We start from the raw sequence: 17124 nt of genomic DNA on the forward strand, positions 1-17124 counted from the left end.
TATATATTCAGGATATGACCCTTTGTTGACTATATATGCTGAATATGGTTACAAGTTGGGCACAGAAACCATAGGCTACTCATGAGACTTAGGTGTACGTGTACTTAGGATGTGTCTAAAAGGTGTCTTTGAACAAATCATGAAGCATTTCCATCTTGGATGTAATAGGAATCTCTGACCCTCACATTAAGGTTACATGGAGTATTCAAGCACAGTTCAGGGAGAGCAAGAAAGCAGGAGGGCAGTGGGAAGGAGGAAGACAGACAACAAGTATCTGTCCTAGACCAAGACCTGTGCCAGATGTATCAGCTGCTTCACCTCACTCCTCCTGCTGCCCTGGCCTTCCCCAAACAACACCAGACTTGTCTGCACCTCAGGACCATTGCACGCACTATTCCCTCTGCCTGTGCAGTTCCTTGCAGAGCTGGCACCTTCTCATCATTCAAGTGCATGTTCAATTGTCAGCTCCCCAGGGAAGCCTTCCCTGAGTGCCGCAACTGAGGAAGCATCTCTACCATCTCTGTGACCCGACTCTGCTTCACTGATGCTCATTTCGTGGCCGTTGTTAGACAGCACACCTCTCTGCTGACATGGTGCCTGGCTGGCTTGCACACAGAATGTAAGATCCATCAGGACAAGGTGCTCATCTTTCTTAGGCACCACGATACCCCCTGGGCCTAAGGCAGTGCCTGGCACATAGCAGCTGCTCGGTGAACATTTGTCAATGATGTTGACGCAATGATTTGTGTCACAATGATTCATCTGTGAATGAATGAACAAGCCTCACAGCAACCCCGTCAGATAAACATTTCACACTGGGCCCATTTCACAGAGGAGACCTAGAGAAGTGAGGTGACTCGTCCAAGGTCTCTGAAAACGTGGCAGAGCAGCAATGGTACCCGGTCCTTGTGACTCCACAGGCTGGCCCTGGTCTCCTGCCCCACTCTAGCTCTCTGAGGGTGGCCGTCCAGGGATTATCACTCTGTCTTATGACTGGATTTCTGGGCCCCCAGATGAGCTGGGTCAGAGAAGGTACAGGAGAGAACAGACTGCGGCAGGGACAGTTGCAGAGGCTGGGACCCTAGCCAGGGCACCAGTGCATGAACTGGAAAAACCAGGCTCGCCACAGTGAGCAAACCATCTCCAGAGATGTCCCAAGAGTCAACTAGTCCGAACCCCTCTGCAGAACAGGAACCCTTTTGACAGCAGCTTCGATGGGGAGCTCACTACCTCCTGGCACAGTCCAGTCCAGTCTTGCCCAGCTCCAAGGGAAGCAAATGGGTGCTAAGGCCTAGCTGGGAGGTCTGGAAGGGAAGCCCAGCACCTCCAGAATGAGGAGGAACTCTGAGTGCTGCTAAAATGTGACAAGAAATTAGGTTAAAGAAGGAATAATCAGCTCATTAACCCTCTCACCAGACTACACACACACACACACACACACACACACACAGCCTGCTTCAGAGCTACACTGCTGGCTGTCACTGCCTGCCTGGATCCGGGTGGAGCAGTACAAGTGAAATATTTTATTTATGTGTCGTGCATATTTATTAGGAAGAGGTAAATAAATTAGCTGCCTGCCATCTGCAACCACCAGCCTACGATACGTTTCTTCCCTCCTCTCCTGCCTTGGGAGGGGCCACGCCAGCAAAGCCCTGGGCTTGGAAAGGAAGGGGCCCTTCTTTTAGTATGATTTTCTCCAGGGCTAGAGCAGCCCTAGAGTTACAATTTTTCTGAGAAAATGGATATTGAGTACTACTGTAGGCCATTTAACCCATAGCCGATCCCCCGCCCCCGCACTCTCAGGAACCTGGGAGGTGGGCATATTGTCATCCTCCTCTTATAGATGAAGACACAGAAGCTCAGAGACATTAGGTCACTCATCTAGGGTCACACAGCAAGTGAGTGGAGAGGCTGAGCTCAAGCCAGGAGGGCCCCAAGACTTCCACAGTGTGCAGGGGAGAAAGGCCAGACCAAGACCTGATTACATTCTTGGCTCTGACATCAGTTGCCTGGGGGTCCACGCTGGTCCCTTAACTCTCCTGACCCCCCTCTGGGGGATAGGAAAGTAAAATACAACAGGACAGACTCCACACAGGGCTGTGTGGAAAACCCAATTGCCACCCATCCTGAGTGGCCTTCAAGCCCATCATCATGGAGGCTCTGGACTCCCCTGCTGAAAGGGCCAGACCCCACCCCTGCCCCAGGCCTGCTGTGTGACTCTGGGAACACCAGGGAACTGCTCAGAGCCTCAGTTTTCTCTGCTGTAAAATGGAAAAACAACTTGGTGAGGGTGGGGGAAAGGCACAGGCTGTGAGGAGGAGGATCTCACAGTGTGGAAAGGCTTGTAAAATGCAGGTCTGGTGGGAAGCAGGGGGCAGGCTAGGGTCAGGGACCTTGGGGGAGGAAGGAACCTAGAATGCCCAGAGAGGGGCCATGACTTGCCCAGGGTCACACAGCAATCATGGCCATTAGGAGCCTCAGATCATCTGCCTCTCAGGCCACGAAGACAGAGCCCAGAGCACTGAGCCCAGCATCTCCTATGTTCAGCATGGATCTGAATCTTTCATGAAGCATCATAAATCTCCCCAGAATCGCTCCTGCTCAAGCCCACAAGCCCTGCCTCACTGCCTCTGCCTCCCTGCAGGGCCTTTTCATTAAATTAAGTGCAGAATCAATGCAATTGCTTTGGATTTTCCCTGAGGGGCCACCAGCCACCTCCCTTCAGGGAGCTTGCAGCACCAGAGCTGCTGCAGGCTGCTCACCCAACCCCTCAGACAAACATTATAGAGCTCTCTAGATGAAATATTTTATAGGATGTCTGATTTAGTGTCTTCGATGCTGACATGAGTAAGCCCCCACTACATGCCAGCAAAACCTCCTAGTAGCCCCAGGAGGCAGAAGGAGCCTATTTCACATAGAAGGACAGTTCAGAGCAAACACGGGCCTATCAGACCCCCAATTCTGGAGCCCAGTGCGGTGGTGGGGGGACCACTGATGCGCAGAGCCCCCTTGTGCTAGGGCAGCTGTCCGAGGGAACAGGCATGAGCCACAGCAAGGAGACAGGTCAGACCCCAAGGAGGCCAGGCAGCAGCCCCAGTGTACTCTGGAGCAAGCCAGTCTCACCTCTTGACCTTCTTCATGAAGAAGGGAGCAGCAATAAGAGTGGCTAGCTCAATGAGGCACCTACTGTGTGCTGGGCATCGCGAAGGTTTCCCATGACCCTCAGAAGAGACCCAGGGGCGCCAGGGTGGCCCAGTTGGTTAAGCATCTGCCTTCAGCTCGGGTCATGATCCCAAGGTCCTGGGATCGAGTCGCACAAGCAGGGAACCCACTTCTTCCTTTCTCTGCCTCCTCCCCAACTCTCTGTCTCTCATGAATAAATAAAACCTTAAAAAAAAAAAGAAGAAGACACCCACCTGCTGGCCTACCAGTCTCACCCCATTCCACTCTCCTGCTCCACCACCACACTGTGGCCACACCGGCTTCCGCTCCTCAAACATACAGAGAGTGCCCAGGGCCTCTGTCCCTGCTTTTCCCAGATCCTCCCTTGGTTGGTCCCAGCACACATCACCTTCTCCAGGAGGCCCTCCCTGACCACCCATCACCCTCTTTCATCTCATCCCCTTTTCTTGTCTTCTGAGCGGTACTTCTCCCTGTGAACTTGTATTCATTTCTCCACCAGTTTATGGTTTCTCTCCCCTGTACCATGAGGACAAGCACTGTCTTGTCTACTACTGTATCCCAGCACTTAGAACAGTGGCTGGTATATGGTAGGTCATAGTTAAACAACCACAGAAAGACAGGAGAAAGGAAGGAATCAAGCCACAAAGGGTCTGAGTGCCAGGACCGGGACAAGGGCAAGAGGGAGGCAGCAAATGCCTGGGGCTTGGGCAAGATGATGACAGCCCTCCCTTCCCCACTGGAGGTTAGTTCCCTGCATCGAAGGTGCTGGAAGGGAGGGATTAGGGCAGGGGGTGGCTTCCCAGAAGGAGTGGGGAAGCCTGGTGGGATCCAGAGAGGGGGAAATGGCCTGGAACGTGAGGAACAGCAACACTCCAGGTTACATGGCCATTAAAAATGACAAATTTAAGAAATAACATCTGCAGGGGGAAAAAGGCCATGCAGAATGACATCAAGGCTGATGGCGACCACAGGAAAGCTGAGTCTCGCCACAGCCTTGTTTATAACAGCACAATGCTGGAAACAACCCTGATCCCCAAACGTGGGGGAGCAGGTGGATATACTCCATCTGCTACAGACACCCCAGGGGGCATTCTATAACTGATCCTATAAAACTTAACAAAGAAAAAAACCCCACAAAATGGTATATTCATACGATCTCAACAAAAATAGACAGCAAAGGAAAGAAGACTGGAAGGAGATGCACCAAAGTTGTCTCTGGATGGTGGGTTGATGGAGGATGATTTTAACTTTCTTCTTGTTTTTTTTATCTTCCTTTCCAGAATGGTCTACATTTAACAATAACTGCATACTTAATCAGAGAGAAAGTAACTTAATATATAAGGATACTCTTGTGGCACCTGGGTGGCTCAATCGATTAAGCATTTGACTCTTGATTTTTGGCTCAGGTCTTGATCTCAGGGTTGTGAGATAGAGCCCAGTATCAGGCTCTACGCTGGACGTGAAGTCTACTTGCTCCCTCTCTTTCTGCACCCCCCCCCCCCGCTTCCACATGCGCGCTCTCTCTCTCTCTCTCTTTTAAAAAAAAGATTTCATTTATTCATGAGAGACAGAAAGAGGCAGAGACATAAACAGAGGGAGAGCAGGCTCCCTGTGGGGAGCCCGATGCAGAACTCGATCCCAGGACCCGGGGATCACGCCCCTGAGCCGAAGGCAGACCCTCCACCACTGAGCCACCCAGGTGCCTCAAATAAAATCTTTTTTAAAGAAAAGGATATTCTTTTTAATGACTGCAAGAGGCCAGGAAAATGTGTACATATCAGTGCTGTATGGAGAACAAGGGACATTACAATGTTTTTGTTGTTGTTGTTGTTGTTGTTGTTGTTTTTACTGATAACTCTGGGTTTAATTATTTAAAATAGTTCAAACGCCCAACGACCATTTTATGTTTTATTTTTTTTAATTGGAGATAGAAAAAGGACAAACCATGAAACTGGTCCACAGGAGGGCTGAGAAACAAGTCCTAGCTCAGCCACAAAGTGGGGCGAATCTCTTCTCCTCTCTGGGCCCCCATCTCCCCGTCTGTAAAATGGTGTTAACCACCCATATCCCCCACTGTTGTTGTAGAATCCAATTCTTGAAATATTTCAAGATCTTTCTTGTGTGCTGGGCATCGTGAAGGTTTCCCGTGCCCAGCACTTAGTAGATACTCAGTAAATGTTGCCTTCTGCCCTCCAATCAAGGGAAATCTCAGCCCAGGATCCCAGGGTCCCTCCAACTACTATAGTCCAACAATTGGGCAGGGACTGGTCCTCAAATCCTTTTGCTCTTGCACCTCATCTGTATAAAAATGTCTGCGCATTGCCCTGCATATTATTTATGACTTACCCATGTGTTTCCATATCCACGTGTCACTCAATTATAAGCATACACCAAACTAGAAAAAAACTAAAATGTGATAGAAAACAAACGTAAACTAAAACTCCTAGTATTTTTTTCCATCTCTTTCTTCAAAAGATGGTCCTGGGTGAGGCACCCCTACCTCACTTGTGGGGTCCTGAATAGCAGAGACCCTTGAGGTCTCTGTCAGCATATAGTACCAGCAAATGGCCAGGACTCAATCAAGAGTAGTTCAGAGGGACATCTGTCTTTTGGGCTGGCTTATCTTCGAAAGAAACAAAAACAGCGAAAAGAAAACTACACAAACCAGTCTGACCCTTCAAGTCTGAAGAACTCTGGCCTTCCCTGGGACCTGCACTCTCCCTCTCTCTGGACACAGTCTCCCCACCCAGAAGCTGAGGGAGCTGGACCATGTGGCTTCTGAGGGAGGGGACTCTCCACGGTCCTCCAGGCATCATCCCCTTGAGCCCCTTTCCCACTCCCTTGAGGAAGGCAGCCTCTCTTGGGAGGCCGGGAGACCATAGAGATTTACAGCCTCCTGGGCCCCAGCCTCACTATAAAATACAGCTCTCCCCACCCTGCCTGTCCCCCAGGACTCCTGCCAACCACCGCCAGCTGCCCATGAGCCCCCAGACATAAATCTTGAGGCCCAGCTCCATCAGCACAGAAGGCAAGCGGTAAATTTGAGGCTCCCTGGTCTCTGGCAGTGGAGCTTCCTGGGAGAATTCATCTTTCACCCTAGGATAAATTATCCTTGCTGGACTAGAGAGGGAAAGCATTTGTTCATACGGTTGAAAAATGGTTGTTCAAAGGGCACCCCTCCATGGGATTCCCCAGCTGGGCTGCCAGCTGCCAGAGCTATCCATCCAGAGGCCTCCAGGGCAGATGCCTCTTGGCAGGTCTCTCACACTCAGCCCCCTAAAATCCACCCCTACCTGCCCCCCGAGCTCAGTGAAAGGCACTAGCATACTCCTCCCAGGCCAGGAGAAATCTCAGGCAGGAAACTGAGTGTCATCCAGGCCCGGCCCTCCACAGTTGTCCATTGCCACATCTGGCCCATTCTGCTGCCTATGTCCCCCTACTCTGGGCTTGCAGTCTCTGCCCTGTGGAGCAGACAGGCCAGAGGCCAAACCAAAGTCACCATCAGCCCTGGAACCATGAACAAGCACACCCACCTCAAGGTGGTTTTTTTTCTCCTCTTTTGTAAAATTACATGAATCCCAAAGGGGACTAGAAATCTGAACAGCCATTTTGGAGAGCCATGTTGCACCGGGAGCTGAGAATGATCTATTTCTTAACCCCCCGGTCTTACATTGCTCTTCAAAAAGCACAAATGTCTTAATCACTCCTCTTCAGGGACAATATGTCTCATGATAAAAGAGCAAGGTGCAGAAGTACACGACAGTATGCTGCTGTTTGTGTAAAAAGAAGGAAAATTGGGCACCTGCCAGGAACAGGTGACCGCAGCTCCTGTCGGCAGAAGGGGTGGGGACTTGGCAAATGGGAGCAGAGGTTCCAGAAAGACCACTGATGTGGTTGGAGGTTTTCCTCAGAACCACGTAGCCCTGTGTTCCCAAGCCAGTCTGCCACTGATGGACAGTTGGTGTATTTCCTTTTTCCCCTCTGCTAACACCGCAGCAAATGTCTCTGTCCATGGTGCCTTATGCATCTGTGCTAGATTTTTTTTTCTCTAGACTAGAAAATATTTATAATACTTACACTTAGAAAAGGAATAGTTGGGTCAAAGGGTTTACGAGCTTTCCAAACTGCCAGATAACTTATCAAACTGCCCTCCTATCTGCCTCTCCTTCCTGCACGTCAGCTTCAGCGTCCCCTGTGACCGCACCAACACTAGATGCTATGAATTTTTTAACTTCTCCTTAAAATTGATACTGTGCTATTGTTTCTCTGAGAATTTTCCTCACGCTAATAGAATAATCCCATAAAATGTTGAGGTTGGTCGTCTTTCATTCACTTTCTGGCCATTTGTCTTCCAGTAACATCCTGCTTGAATCCATGATGTTCCTCCTAGACTGTCTATCTTTTCTTATTGACTTCTTGACCTTTCTTATTAACTGTGTATATTTTCTTATTGGCAGGAGATCTTGATATACACTGGATATCAATCTTTACCTGTGATGTATGTTGTAAATACTTTTCCTCCCGATCCGTGGCTTGTCTTGGAACCTTGTGAAAAATGCCTTTAGTCATACATAACTTCTATATTTTTAAGTAGTCCAATTTTTCAATCCTTTCTTTCACAGCATCTACTTTTGTAGCTTCCATTTCCTCTGAGAATGCTGATAATCCGACCTTGCAGGGTAGTTAGGGGGAACAGAGACAATGTGAATAAGGCACCCTGCAAGGCTGAGCAGATGCTCCTAACATGGTCATTTTGGGAGTCTCCCTGCCTCACCTTGCCTTCCATGCCCCAGCAGCCAGCAGAAGCTTCCTAAACATGCCACCTCTTGCTTAAAATCCCTTCAGCTACTTGATGATGACGAAGTTCAAACTCTATTAGTGAGTGAGTTCAAGATCTCAAGAAGAAATACCACTAAGGCTGAGCAAGTGAGTGAACGCATCGGGGGCCAGACAGGGAGCATGGGAATACACTCCCAGCCCACACGGGACAGCAGAAGTGTAAGCCCAGTGTTACCAGGTCCTCTGAAGAAAGCTGCAGATCTATTTATTTTTTTAAGATTTTATTTATTTATTCATGAGAGAGAGAGAGAGAGAGAGAGAGAGGCAGAGACACAGGCAGAGGGAGAAGCAGGCTCCACACAGGGAGCCCGATGCGGGACTCGATCCCGGGTCTCCAGGATCACACCCTGGGCTGAAGGCGGTGTTAAACCACTGAGCCACTCAGGCTGCCCTCTATTTATTTTCTTAATGTCAATCCCACCCCGTCCCCCAACACACACACACACACACACACACACACACACTCAAGTTTAATGACAACCAATTTCTTTGCACCATTGTCAGGGTCAAGAAAGACCCATTTGTGACCAGGGTGTGGCCATCTCTACCCTCACAATCTCTTCCCAGCCAGAATCATGCCCACCTTTCCCACACACACAGTGCATGCAGCTGACGTGCTAGCCAAACTGCACAACTGTGGTCACACCAGGTTTTTCTCAACTCTGTGCTTTTGCACACACTGATCTCTTGGCCGTAAGTGCCCTTCCCTTCCTGGCCACTCACTCGTACTCTTTCAGGTCAGAGGTCAGTGTCAACTCCCAACCCCAGGGAGAATTCCTGGGTACCTCATTGCTTGTGACTTTTGGAAACAGAATTCCAAAGGAAGCAGCCTGAGGTCAAGGAAAGAGCACTGGTTTGGGAGAAAGAGATTCCTGGGATAGAAATCTGCTTTGCCACTTCCTAGCAGCACATCCTTGGGCAAGTGACTTAACCGCTGTGCTTTGGGTTAACAGCTGTGAGATGGAGACAGTAAGACCTACACATGGTCAGGTTTCCCAGAATATAAAGTAAAAGAGAAGTAGCTGGCACATAGTAGGGGCTTGATAATGAAATTGCAGACTTAAAGAATAAATGAGAAGGAGAATAAATATTTCCTCAGAACGCTCGAACACACAGCGAGGTGTGGTCCTGCTCAGTGAGTAACTGGGCACTGCCCCCTCACTGTGCCAGTCACCATCCCACTAGTACACCCTACTCCATATAGCTGGCAAAGCCCTCCCCTATCTGTCATCTCTGGATCCTCACGACAGCTCTCCTGGAGGCTGGTAATGCTCCCATTTTACAGAGAAGCTCAGAAAGGCCAAGTCATAGAGGTTTGTTTAGATATTGGAATGAGGGGCGCCTGGGGGACTCAGTGGGTTAAGCGTCCACCTTTGGCTCAGGTCATGGTCTTGGGATCTTGGGATTGAGCCCTGCATCAAGCTCCCCACTCAGCCTTTCTCTCTCAAATAATTAAATAAAATCTTTCGAAAAGGAATGGAATGAGGCGGGGACTGCACACCAGGCAGGGAGAGGCAGTTCACCTCAGTGGGGAGCCCCCCACACACCAGGAGCTCAGGGCAAGTCCACAACCCCCCTGAGCCTCAACGTCCTCATTACTAGGCCACTGTGAGTGAAGGATGTGAATATGGTCAGTACAGGGCCCAGTTCACAGTAGATGCTCAGAAGGGTATGTTCCTCTCCTTCCTTTCTATTTCATGCACCACTCACTTAGTGGACACCAGCTGTATGCCAGTGCTGCAGACCTACAGAGGGATAGACAGGGCTGCTGCTCCTGGAGCTCTGTGTAGAGGAGACAGATGATTAGACATGATTGTGCTCCAAAAAGGAAAGGGGCCAGGACAGAAACGTGGAGGGAGAGGCTAACACTGCCATGTTGGGAGGAGGAGGACACGGGAAACTGCACATTGGCCTGGCCTGGGGTTGGAACCAGAGGAAACAATACTTTTCTGGGTGGAGGAGCGGGTGGAGGAAGCACTCCAGGCAGAGCGGCAGCCTGAGCAAAGGCTCAGAGGTGGGACTGAACAAGGTCGGCACATGACTAAGGAGGGAAGAAAGGTCACTGCAGCCAGATGGTAAAGGGCCTGGGGTACTAGAGCCCTCCAACTCCAAAGGGAGCACCGCTGGACTCCCAAGGTCTTTGTTTGAATCGATGTTTAACATTTTGCAGTTGGGAGGTGGCATGTAAAACTCTGGGTTTTTTGCTTCTCTAGAAAAATCAGATCTGGGATGCTGAGCCAGAGCTCCTATAAAGTCTACATACAGTCTCTGTCCCCCAGACCCATTTCACTCCCTTCATCCACTAATGTTTACTGAACAACTACCAAGTGCCAGGCAATGTACTGGTTACCAGGGATAACATGGAGAATAAGATAGACACACAACCACAGCCCTCATGGCACTTGCATATAGTGAGAGAGAAGGGCAATGAACAAGGATATAACATAAGGTCAGGAAGTGCAAACTCTGGTAAGAAAAAGAAAGCTATGGACTAAAAAGCTGGGAGGGTCAGGGAAGTCCTCTCTAAAGACGAGACAGTTGCATAGATCTAAATGAAGTGAGTGAATTGTGTACATGTAAGATCAACCCAGCAGAGGGAACAGCGAGTGCAAAGGCCCTGAAGCCTTCTTCACTCATCTACTGGGTCACTTGCCTTGCCCCTTTAGGCATGCAAGTGCAAGACCCCTCCTTAAGTAATGGAGCACATGAGGAATGTATAAACAGATGGAAACCACTCCCAAAGGTATGTTTCAGGTAAAATACCTCTGACCAGTGGTGAGAGAGACATGGAGAAATAGAGACATGCATGGAAGACATGGTATGATTTGTTTCCAACAGGAAACAGGATGATTTCTTTTTCCAAAGACAAAGAGGCAGAGGAGGCTCATCATACACAGAACATTAAAACTTGAGCACAGGACAGAGAAACCAAGGGTGGGAGCAAGGAAATCCTCATTTCCTTCCTCACCAGCTGCCTCATCTGCCAAGCCCCACACAGTGGGAGGCAGGAGTGGGGAAAGAGAGACTAAGAAAGCTTCTGCAGTCCTGGAGCTGGTTGCTGTTGTTGCCATGTTTTGTCTCTTCCCAAGCCCACCTGGGCTGCTGCTTTAGAAAGTCAACTGCAAAGGAAACACTTTGGTGGGTTTTGTTTATTGTTTTTCCTCATTCCCTTCCTCAGCAAAATTAAAGTGTGGATTCCTTGTCCTTTTACCCACAAAGTAGAAGAAAGAGAGGGCATTACTGTTCTAAAGGAGAGGGGAAGGGAAAAAACAGAACTACAATCTCAAACCAACCTTCTTGGCGGGGTGGAGGAGGCAATTCTGCAAACTGACATCACAGTTCATGTCACAGGACATAACCTCCGCCACTCAAAGCTTTATTTGCATTTTTAGAGATAGAGGGAAACGTTGAAAATCAGCTCCAGGGCTGACATCGCAGTTATTAAAACCAAACAAAAGAGCCTTTCCCAAGTCTGGCTGGTTCTTCTTAAATTTATCTGGGCCCCCACTACCTGATTTAAGGCAATGAGCAGATGTTTCACAGCAGGAAGTGCATTAGCTCCAGATGCCGCCGCTTTGTTCAAGACGGGCACACACATGCACCGGCAACCACACACACACATGCACGTACTTGCGCGTACACACACACACACACATACACACAGGACTCGGGGCAATGAACATTCCCAAGCTCCCCTTTTAGCACCTGGCATGCCCGCATGGACCATTTGTAACCTCTGCCTGCAGTTCTGACACAGAGATGAGCAGCGGGAGTGAGTAGCCAATCAGATCCTGCCCCATCGTCTTCCCGTTGTCTCCTAGGTAACCGGCACAGGGACACATCAGCTAGCTGGGTACCACGGACACACACACACACACACACACACACACACACGCACACACACGAGTCCATAATTGCAGGGGACACCGGATGTGCCTGTCAGAACTCTAGACAGCTCCCCGGAGCGGCATTCAATGCCTTTGGTCCCTGCCTGTCTGGCAGCTTCAGCCCCTACAGCTTTCCCACCTCCGCTCCTTTACTCATGCCATTCCTCTGCCTGGCGTGCCTCTCTCCATTGCCATCTCCATCACTCCAAACCTTGCTCATCTTCGGAGCCAGCCCAAGTCCTTGGTCAAGACTTCATCTTCACAGAATAATATCCACGCTCCTGCGCCTACAGTGATCTGGCCTTTCATGACCTGGCTCCTCCAGCCTCACTGCTCGTCACCCTCCCTCTCTCTCACTCCTTGCTCTTCCTCCAACAGGTCAAATTGGTCCTCTCCACACTACACCCTGCAGACCAGGGCTTTTCTTGGTACTTGCTGTTACCCCGCCTACTAGCTCTGCCTTCTGCTCTTGGCATGCCTGAGCCTTCCTGCTCTTTAGTCTCAGCTCAAAAGTCACCTTTCAGAGAGGATTTCCCTGACCACCCTTGGCTAGCCTATCTGGAGAAGTCCCTTCCCCTGGAACTCCCCACAACATTCCCCTCTGCTCTTGTGTTAACCCTCATCTCACTCATGACTCTAGTACTGTCCCATTCCTATTTTTATTTCCTTGCCCCTGTCCCTCCTCCCTAGGACTTGAAGTCTGTTACAGCACGGTCTTTGTCTCATTCATGGCCATATCCTCGGCCCCCAGAATAGGGCCCAATAAATATTTGTTGAATGAATAAAAAGTCATTTCCTCGTCACTGCTTCTGAATTTCCCATCTCTCTAATAAGACGAGATGACTTCTATTAACCCTCCTGGCTCACATTCCAAGAGCCCATTAGAGAGCAGAAAGTACTGGCATAAGGAAGAAAATTAATCAGGCCACACTATGGGAAGGATCTGCCAGTGGAAAGCTGACCTGCCCCGGGCTGCAGCGCCCCCCTCCTGCAAGCAGCCTGCCCACTCGGAATTGCTCCTGCTTTCAACTTCACATTCCCCAAGCACTGGGCACCTTGAACTTTTGTTATCTGATGGTCTGGGGGCAACGCAAAGCTGAAGCCTGGCTTTCATTTTTTGGATCCACAGAGTGTCTGTGTGACATTTTTTGGTCACACAGAGACCAGCAACAACCTGGAGGTGGTGAGGGGCAGAGGGGAGTCCTCTGGAAGCATTTTACTGCAACGAATACAAGCAAATGTGTCACTGTCTACAGGACCATAAGCATCAAGGTGGAATTACATTACACAAGCCACACATACACATACGCACACACACACACATAAACTCAGAAGCATCATGAAGTTAGAATCAGAGTTCTCCAATCTCAGTGGCTGCCCGTGTCTCTCTTCAACAGACATGACTACTATTTCCAGTTCCAAAACCTGCAGAGAGATCTGGACACATGTAATGCACAAGTGTGTGTGTATGTGTGGGGTGGCATAGCGGGGAGCATAACTCTGCTTTTGACCAACCTCCTTGGGTAAGGCCAGATGGTGGAGTCAAGCAGGCACACGGCAGACACAACCCAATTGGGTCCCCCAAACCCTAGGAGTGGAGAGCCTCAAAAGGCGGCTGCTCATCAGCCAGAAATCCACCAAGTCCTGAGTTACTCCACTGACCAACGCACCAATTCATTTCTCCAAATATGAAGTTAAAGCAGAGGTAAAGGCCAAGAAAAGAAGAGCAGGATTAGCATTTCTTGAGTATCTACTATATGCTAGGCTTTGTAGTAGAATATCTTAACACTGATTGCTCAAGACCACCCTGCAAGGCTACGCTTCCCACTTTATGGATTGAAAAAACAAAAAACAAAAACGCTGAAGCCCAGAAGAATTAAGTAGTATGCCTAAGGTCACAGAGCTGGCAAGTGGAGAGGCTTAAGTCTGGGACAGGAGTCTGGTCTTTGAGACCACTCTTCTTTCCTCAGGGCCTGAAATACTACCACAGAATAAGTAGGTAAGCTGGTTTTATTCAAAATGTCCTTCTCACTAACTCTTCACCGAGGATATCAGGTCTATAGTCCTGTCTCTGCATCTCTGTCACTCCTGGGCTTAACTGACCTCCTACCGTGAGCCTCTTATCAAGCTGGACACATATATCAAAGCCTCTCATTTGAGATCCAGCCCACAGAAACTAATGTTCCTGTGGCCCAGAGAAAGGGATTCTTTTCTTTTTAAAACAGTAATTTCCTGCCAGCGAGGGTGGATGCACCAGCCAGCCACCCTCTGATTTAGTGCTAAGCTCAAGGATCAATCTCAAGTCAGATTTTCCAAGGAAAACTTAAATGCTGGGCACCTCCTGGCATTGATGAAGGGAGAAGTGGCCTCCTCGCAAAAGATGTGGCCAGGGGCAGCCAAAAAGACTGTAGAAATCACAAGACCCACGTGCCTCATACATGTCACATGTGAAACTCACTGGCACTCACATGCGTCTTAAAGATGACGCCCACGTGCCTCTATGCACACCTCACGTACACATATACCACCTACGTGTCTCACCCATGCCCCCCCACATATACACACACAGGCTGGGGAGTGTGATTCAGGAGCAAGAGAGCAACATCCTCTCCCCCAGGACATCAGAGCGCCCACTTCTGAGCCTGCTCTGCTATGTGCTATGCCAGGGCCGAGACCTCATTTCACCGCCCTAGGAACCCCACAGGACACAGGGCTAGGCTCTCCCCTTATAGATACAGAGGTGAGCCTCAGAGGCAGGGAATGACTTACTTGTCCAAGATCACAGAGCTGCCCTGTTTTCTGAAAGGCCAAGCTCAGGCTGAACGTTGGTCGTGGGCACCTGGCTCTGCAAGATTTTTTTTCTTAGGGGCACTCCTCCAAGATCTCCTCCCTGTTGGTAGCCTTATCCATCTTCCTCCTCCCTCAACCCCAGGGAAGGAAACCCAGGCGCTCTCTGTGCCCTATGGCTGTGCCATCAGTATCCACTCAGGTTGGAGGAGGAGTGGGAGGTCCGCCCCCTCCGCTGGGCAGAGCTGTCAGCCTGCCAGGGTCTTGGGACATCAGCTAAGGCCGCCTGAGGGTCTAAACAAGACTCTCCACAGGCTCTGCTTCCAGGTCCTGGGAACCTGGGTCCACAGCGGGGTAGAGGTTACAGATCTGACTTAACCCCGGGGCCTGGGCAGGAGGAGCAGGGATGGGCTCTGGCTGTCACCCTCCTCTCCCCCTCCCCCATGCCCCACACAGGAGCTTCTGGCTTGGGTTGAAAATGGATCCTTTGCTATGAACTGAGCCGGGCCCACCTTGGGGGGCAGATAGGAAGGGGGGGGGGCTGGACACTACCAAAATCTTGCCGGTCACATGGACTTAGGTTCATATCGCAGCTGTACCATCTACTGGCCGAGTGACCTTGGGCAGGAGGCTTTCTCTCTCTGAGGCTCAGTGTCCTCACCTGTAAAGTGGAAAGAATGACGGCGCCCTCTCGAGAGGGAGGCTGTGAAGGTTAAAGACAGGAGCAGACGTGAGGCTCTCGGTGCCCTAGGTCCTTCATCACGCCCCCCGGAGGGCAGCGGGGGCGGCTGCCATTCCCATCTCACTCTGCCCCGACTCTCAGGCCCAGCAATTCCTAACTAGCACCGGATCCGAACTTTCCTCGGCGGTGGCGGGGCCCGGGCGCGGGTCCTTTTCCTCCCCCTCCCCCCGCCACCGCGGCTCGCACAACAGGTACGGGGGTGGGGCAGCCCCGGGGGCCCCCGGCGGAGGGGGCGGCGCCGCAGCGCTGCGGCAGGGCCGGGCGGGGTCGGGCGGGGTCGGGCGGGGTCGTGCGGCCGAGCCCCCCGCCCCGCGCCGCCTCCCGCCGCGGCGTCCTGGCAACTTTGCCGAACTGCGGGCGGCGGGGAGGGCGCGGGGTGCCGCGGGCGGGCGGAGCAAAGTTGGGTCCCAGCGGCCGCGGCGTCGGCTCCGGAGTCCCCCGCCGCGAGCGCCCGCAGGTCGCGGCCCCCGCGGAGTCGCCGGGAGCCGGGAGGCACGTGGGGGCCGGGCTCGCGGGCGGGTCAGCCTCCTGCGGCCGCGCCGCGCCGGTCCTCGCTCCGCGCTGCGAGCGCCCCCGCGGGTCCTCCGGGCCAGGCTCCGCTCCGCGAGCTCCGCACCGCGTGTCCTGCGCTGACCCCGCGAGCTCCGCGCCTCGCAGCGGCCGCCCGCCCTCCGCCTCCCGCAGCCCCGCGCCCCGCGCCCCGCGCCCCGCGCCCCGCGCCGCGGCGGTTCTCCCCGGCCTGGGCAGCGGCCGCGTCCTACCTTCGTCCGGCAGCCGCTGCAGGCAGAGCGCGAGGTTCCTCCGCCAGCCCCGCATCCCCGCGGCCGCCCTGCGGCCCGGCCCGGCCTCGCCAGCGCCGCCCCGGCCCCGGCCCCGGCCCCGGCCCCGGCCCCGACCCCGCCCCCGCCGGGCCGGGCGGCGCAGCGCAGCGCTGGGGAGGGCCGCGGGCCCGGGGCGCGGCGGGCATGGGCGGCCGCCGAGGGTCGGGGTGGCCGGGCGGCCGCCAGGCGCTCCGCTCGGCTCGCGAGCCCGCGGCTGAGCAGCGACGCTCCCCGAGAGCGCGCGCTTTCCCCGGCGCGGGGGGCGGGGCGGGGCGGGGCGGGGAGTCAGGCCGCAGGGGGACCCCGCGGGCCGCGCGCTCTCGCCCCCGCGCTCTGCGAGTCGCAGCCTGGTACTCCTGATCACCGCCAACTAGTCAACGAATGAATGAGGGAAGCAATGAATGCGTAAATAAATGGGAGAAGAAGGGAGTGGGTGAGTGAATAATGAGGTGTAGAGATGAGTGAGAAGATGAGTGGCTGAATGAATGAATGAGTTAGTGAATTGATGAATGAGAAAATTAACGAGTGAAGAAATATGTAAATAAATGAGAGAATAAATGAATGAGCCGGTGAATCAATGAATGAGTGCACCCTGGCCCCAAGCCTGAGAAGCATGGGTCCCTCCACAGAAGCCCTCACCCCCTGCACCTGGGTGGCTCAGTGGTTGAGCGTCTGCCTTTGGCTCAGGTAGTGAGCTTCTAAGGTCTTCCATCCCACATCGGGCTCCCTTGCAGAAGCCTGCTTCTCGCCCTGCCTATGTCTCTACCCCTCTCTGTGTGGCTCATGAATAAATAAATAAAATCTTTAAAAAAAGAAAGAAAAAAAAAAAGCCATTACCCCTGTCCTGGAAGGGAAGCCTTTGGAT

At 52.1% G+C, this 17124-nt stretch overlaps 1 protein-coding gene across 5 annotated transcripts in view; it reads right to left on the reverse strand.

Annotated features, from left to right (window-relative positions):
- GRIP2 (glutamate receptor interacting protein 2) overlaps positions 1 to 16316 on the reverse strand; it is a 95702-nt gene extending 79386 nt beyond the window's left edge. For all 5 annotated transcript variants that reach the window (XM_077857702.1, XM_077857701.1, XM_077857700.1 and 2 more), the window contains exon 1: positions 16200 to 16316. In XM_077857702.1, coding sequence (XP_077713828.1) covers positions 16200 to 16254 — 55 coding nt within the window. In that variant the 5' untranslated portion in view covers positions 16255 to 16316. The remainder of the gene's footprint in view (positions 1 to 16199) is intronic.
- Between the last annotated feature and the right edge of the window lie 808 nt (positions 16317 to 17124).

The sequence above is a fragment of the Canis aureus genome, chromosome 19 (genome assembly GCF_053574225.1).
Source record: "Canis aureus isolate CA01 chromosome 19, VMU_Caureus_v.1.0, whole genome shotgun sequence".
Classification (NCBI taxonomy): domain Eukaryota; kingdom Metazoa; phylum Chordata; class Mammalia; order Carnivora; family Canidae; genus Canis; species Canis aureus.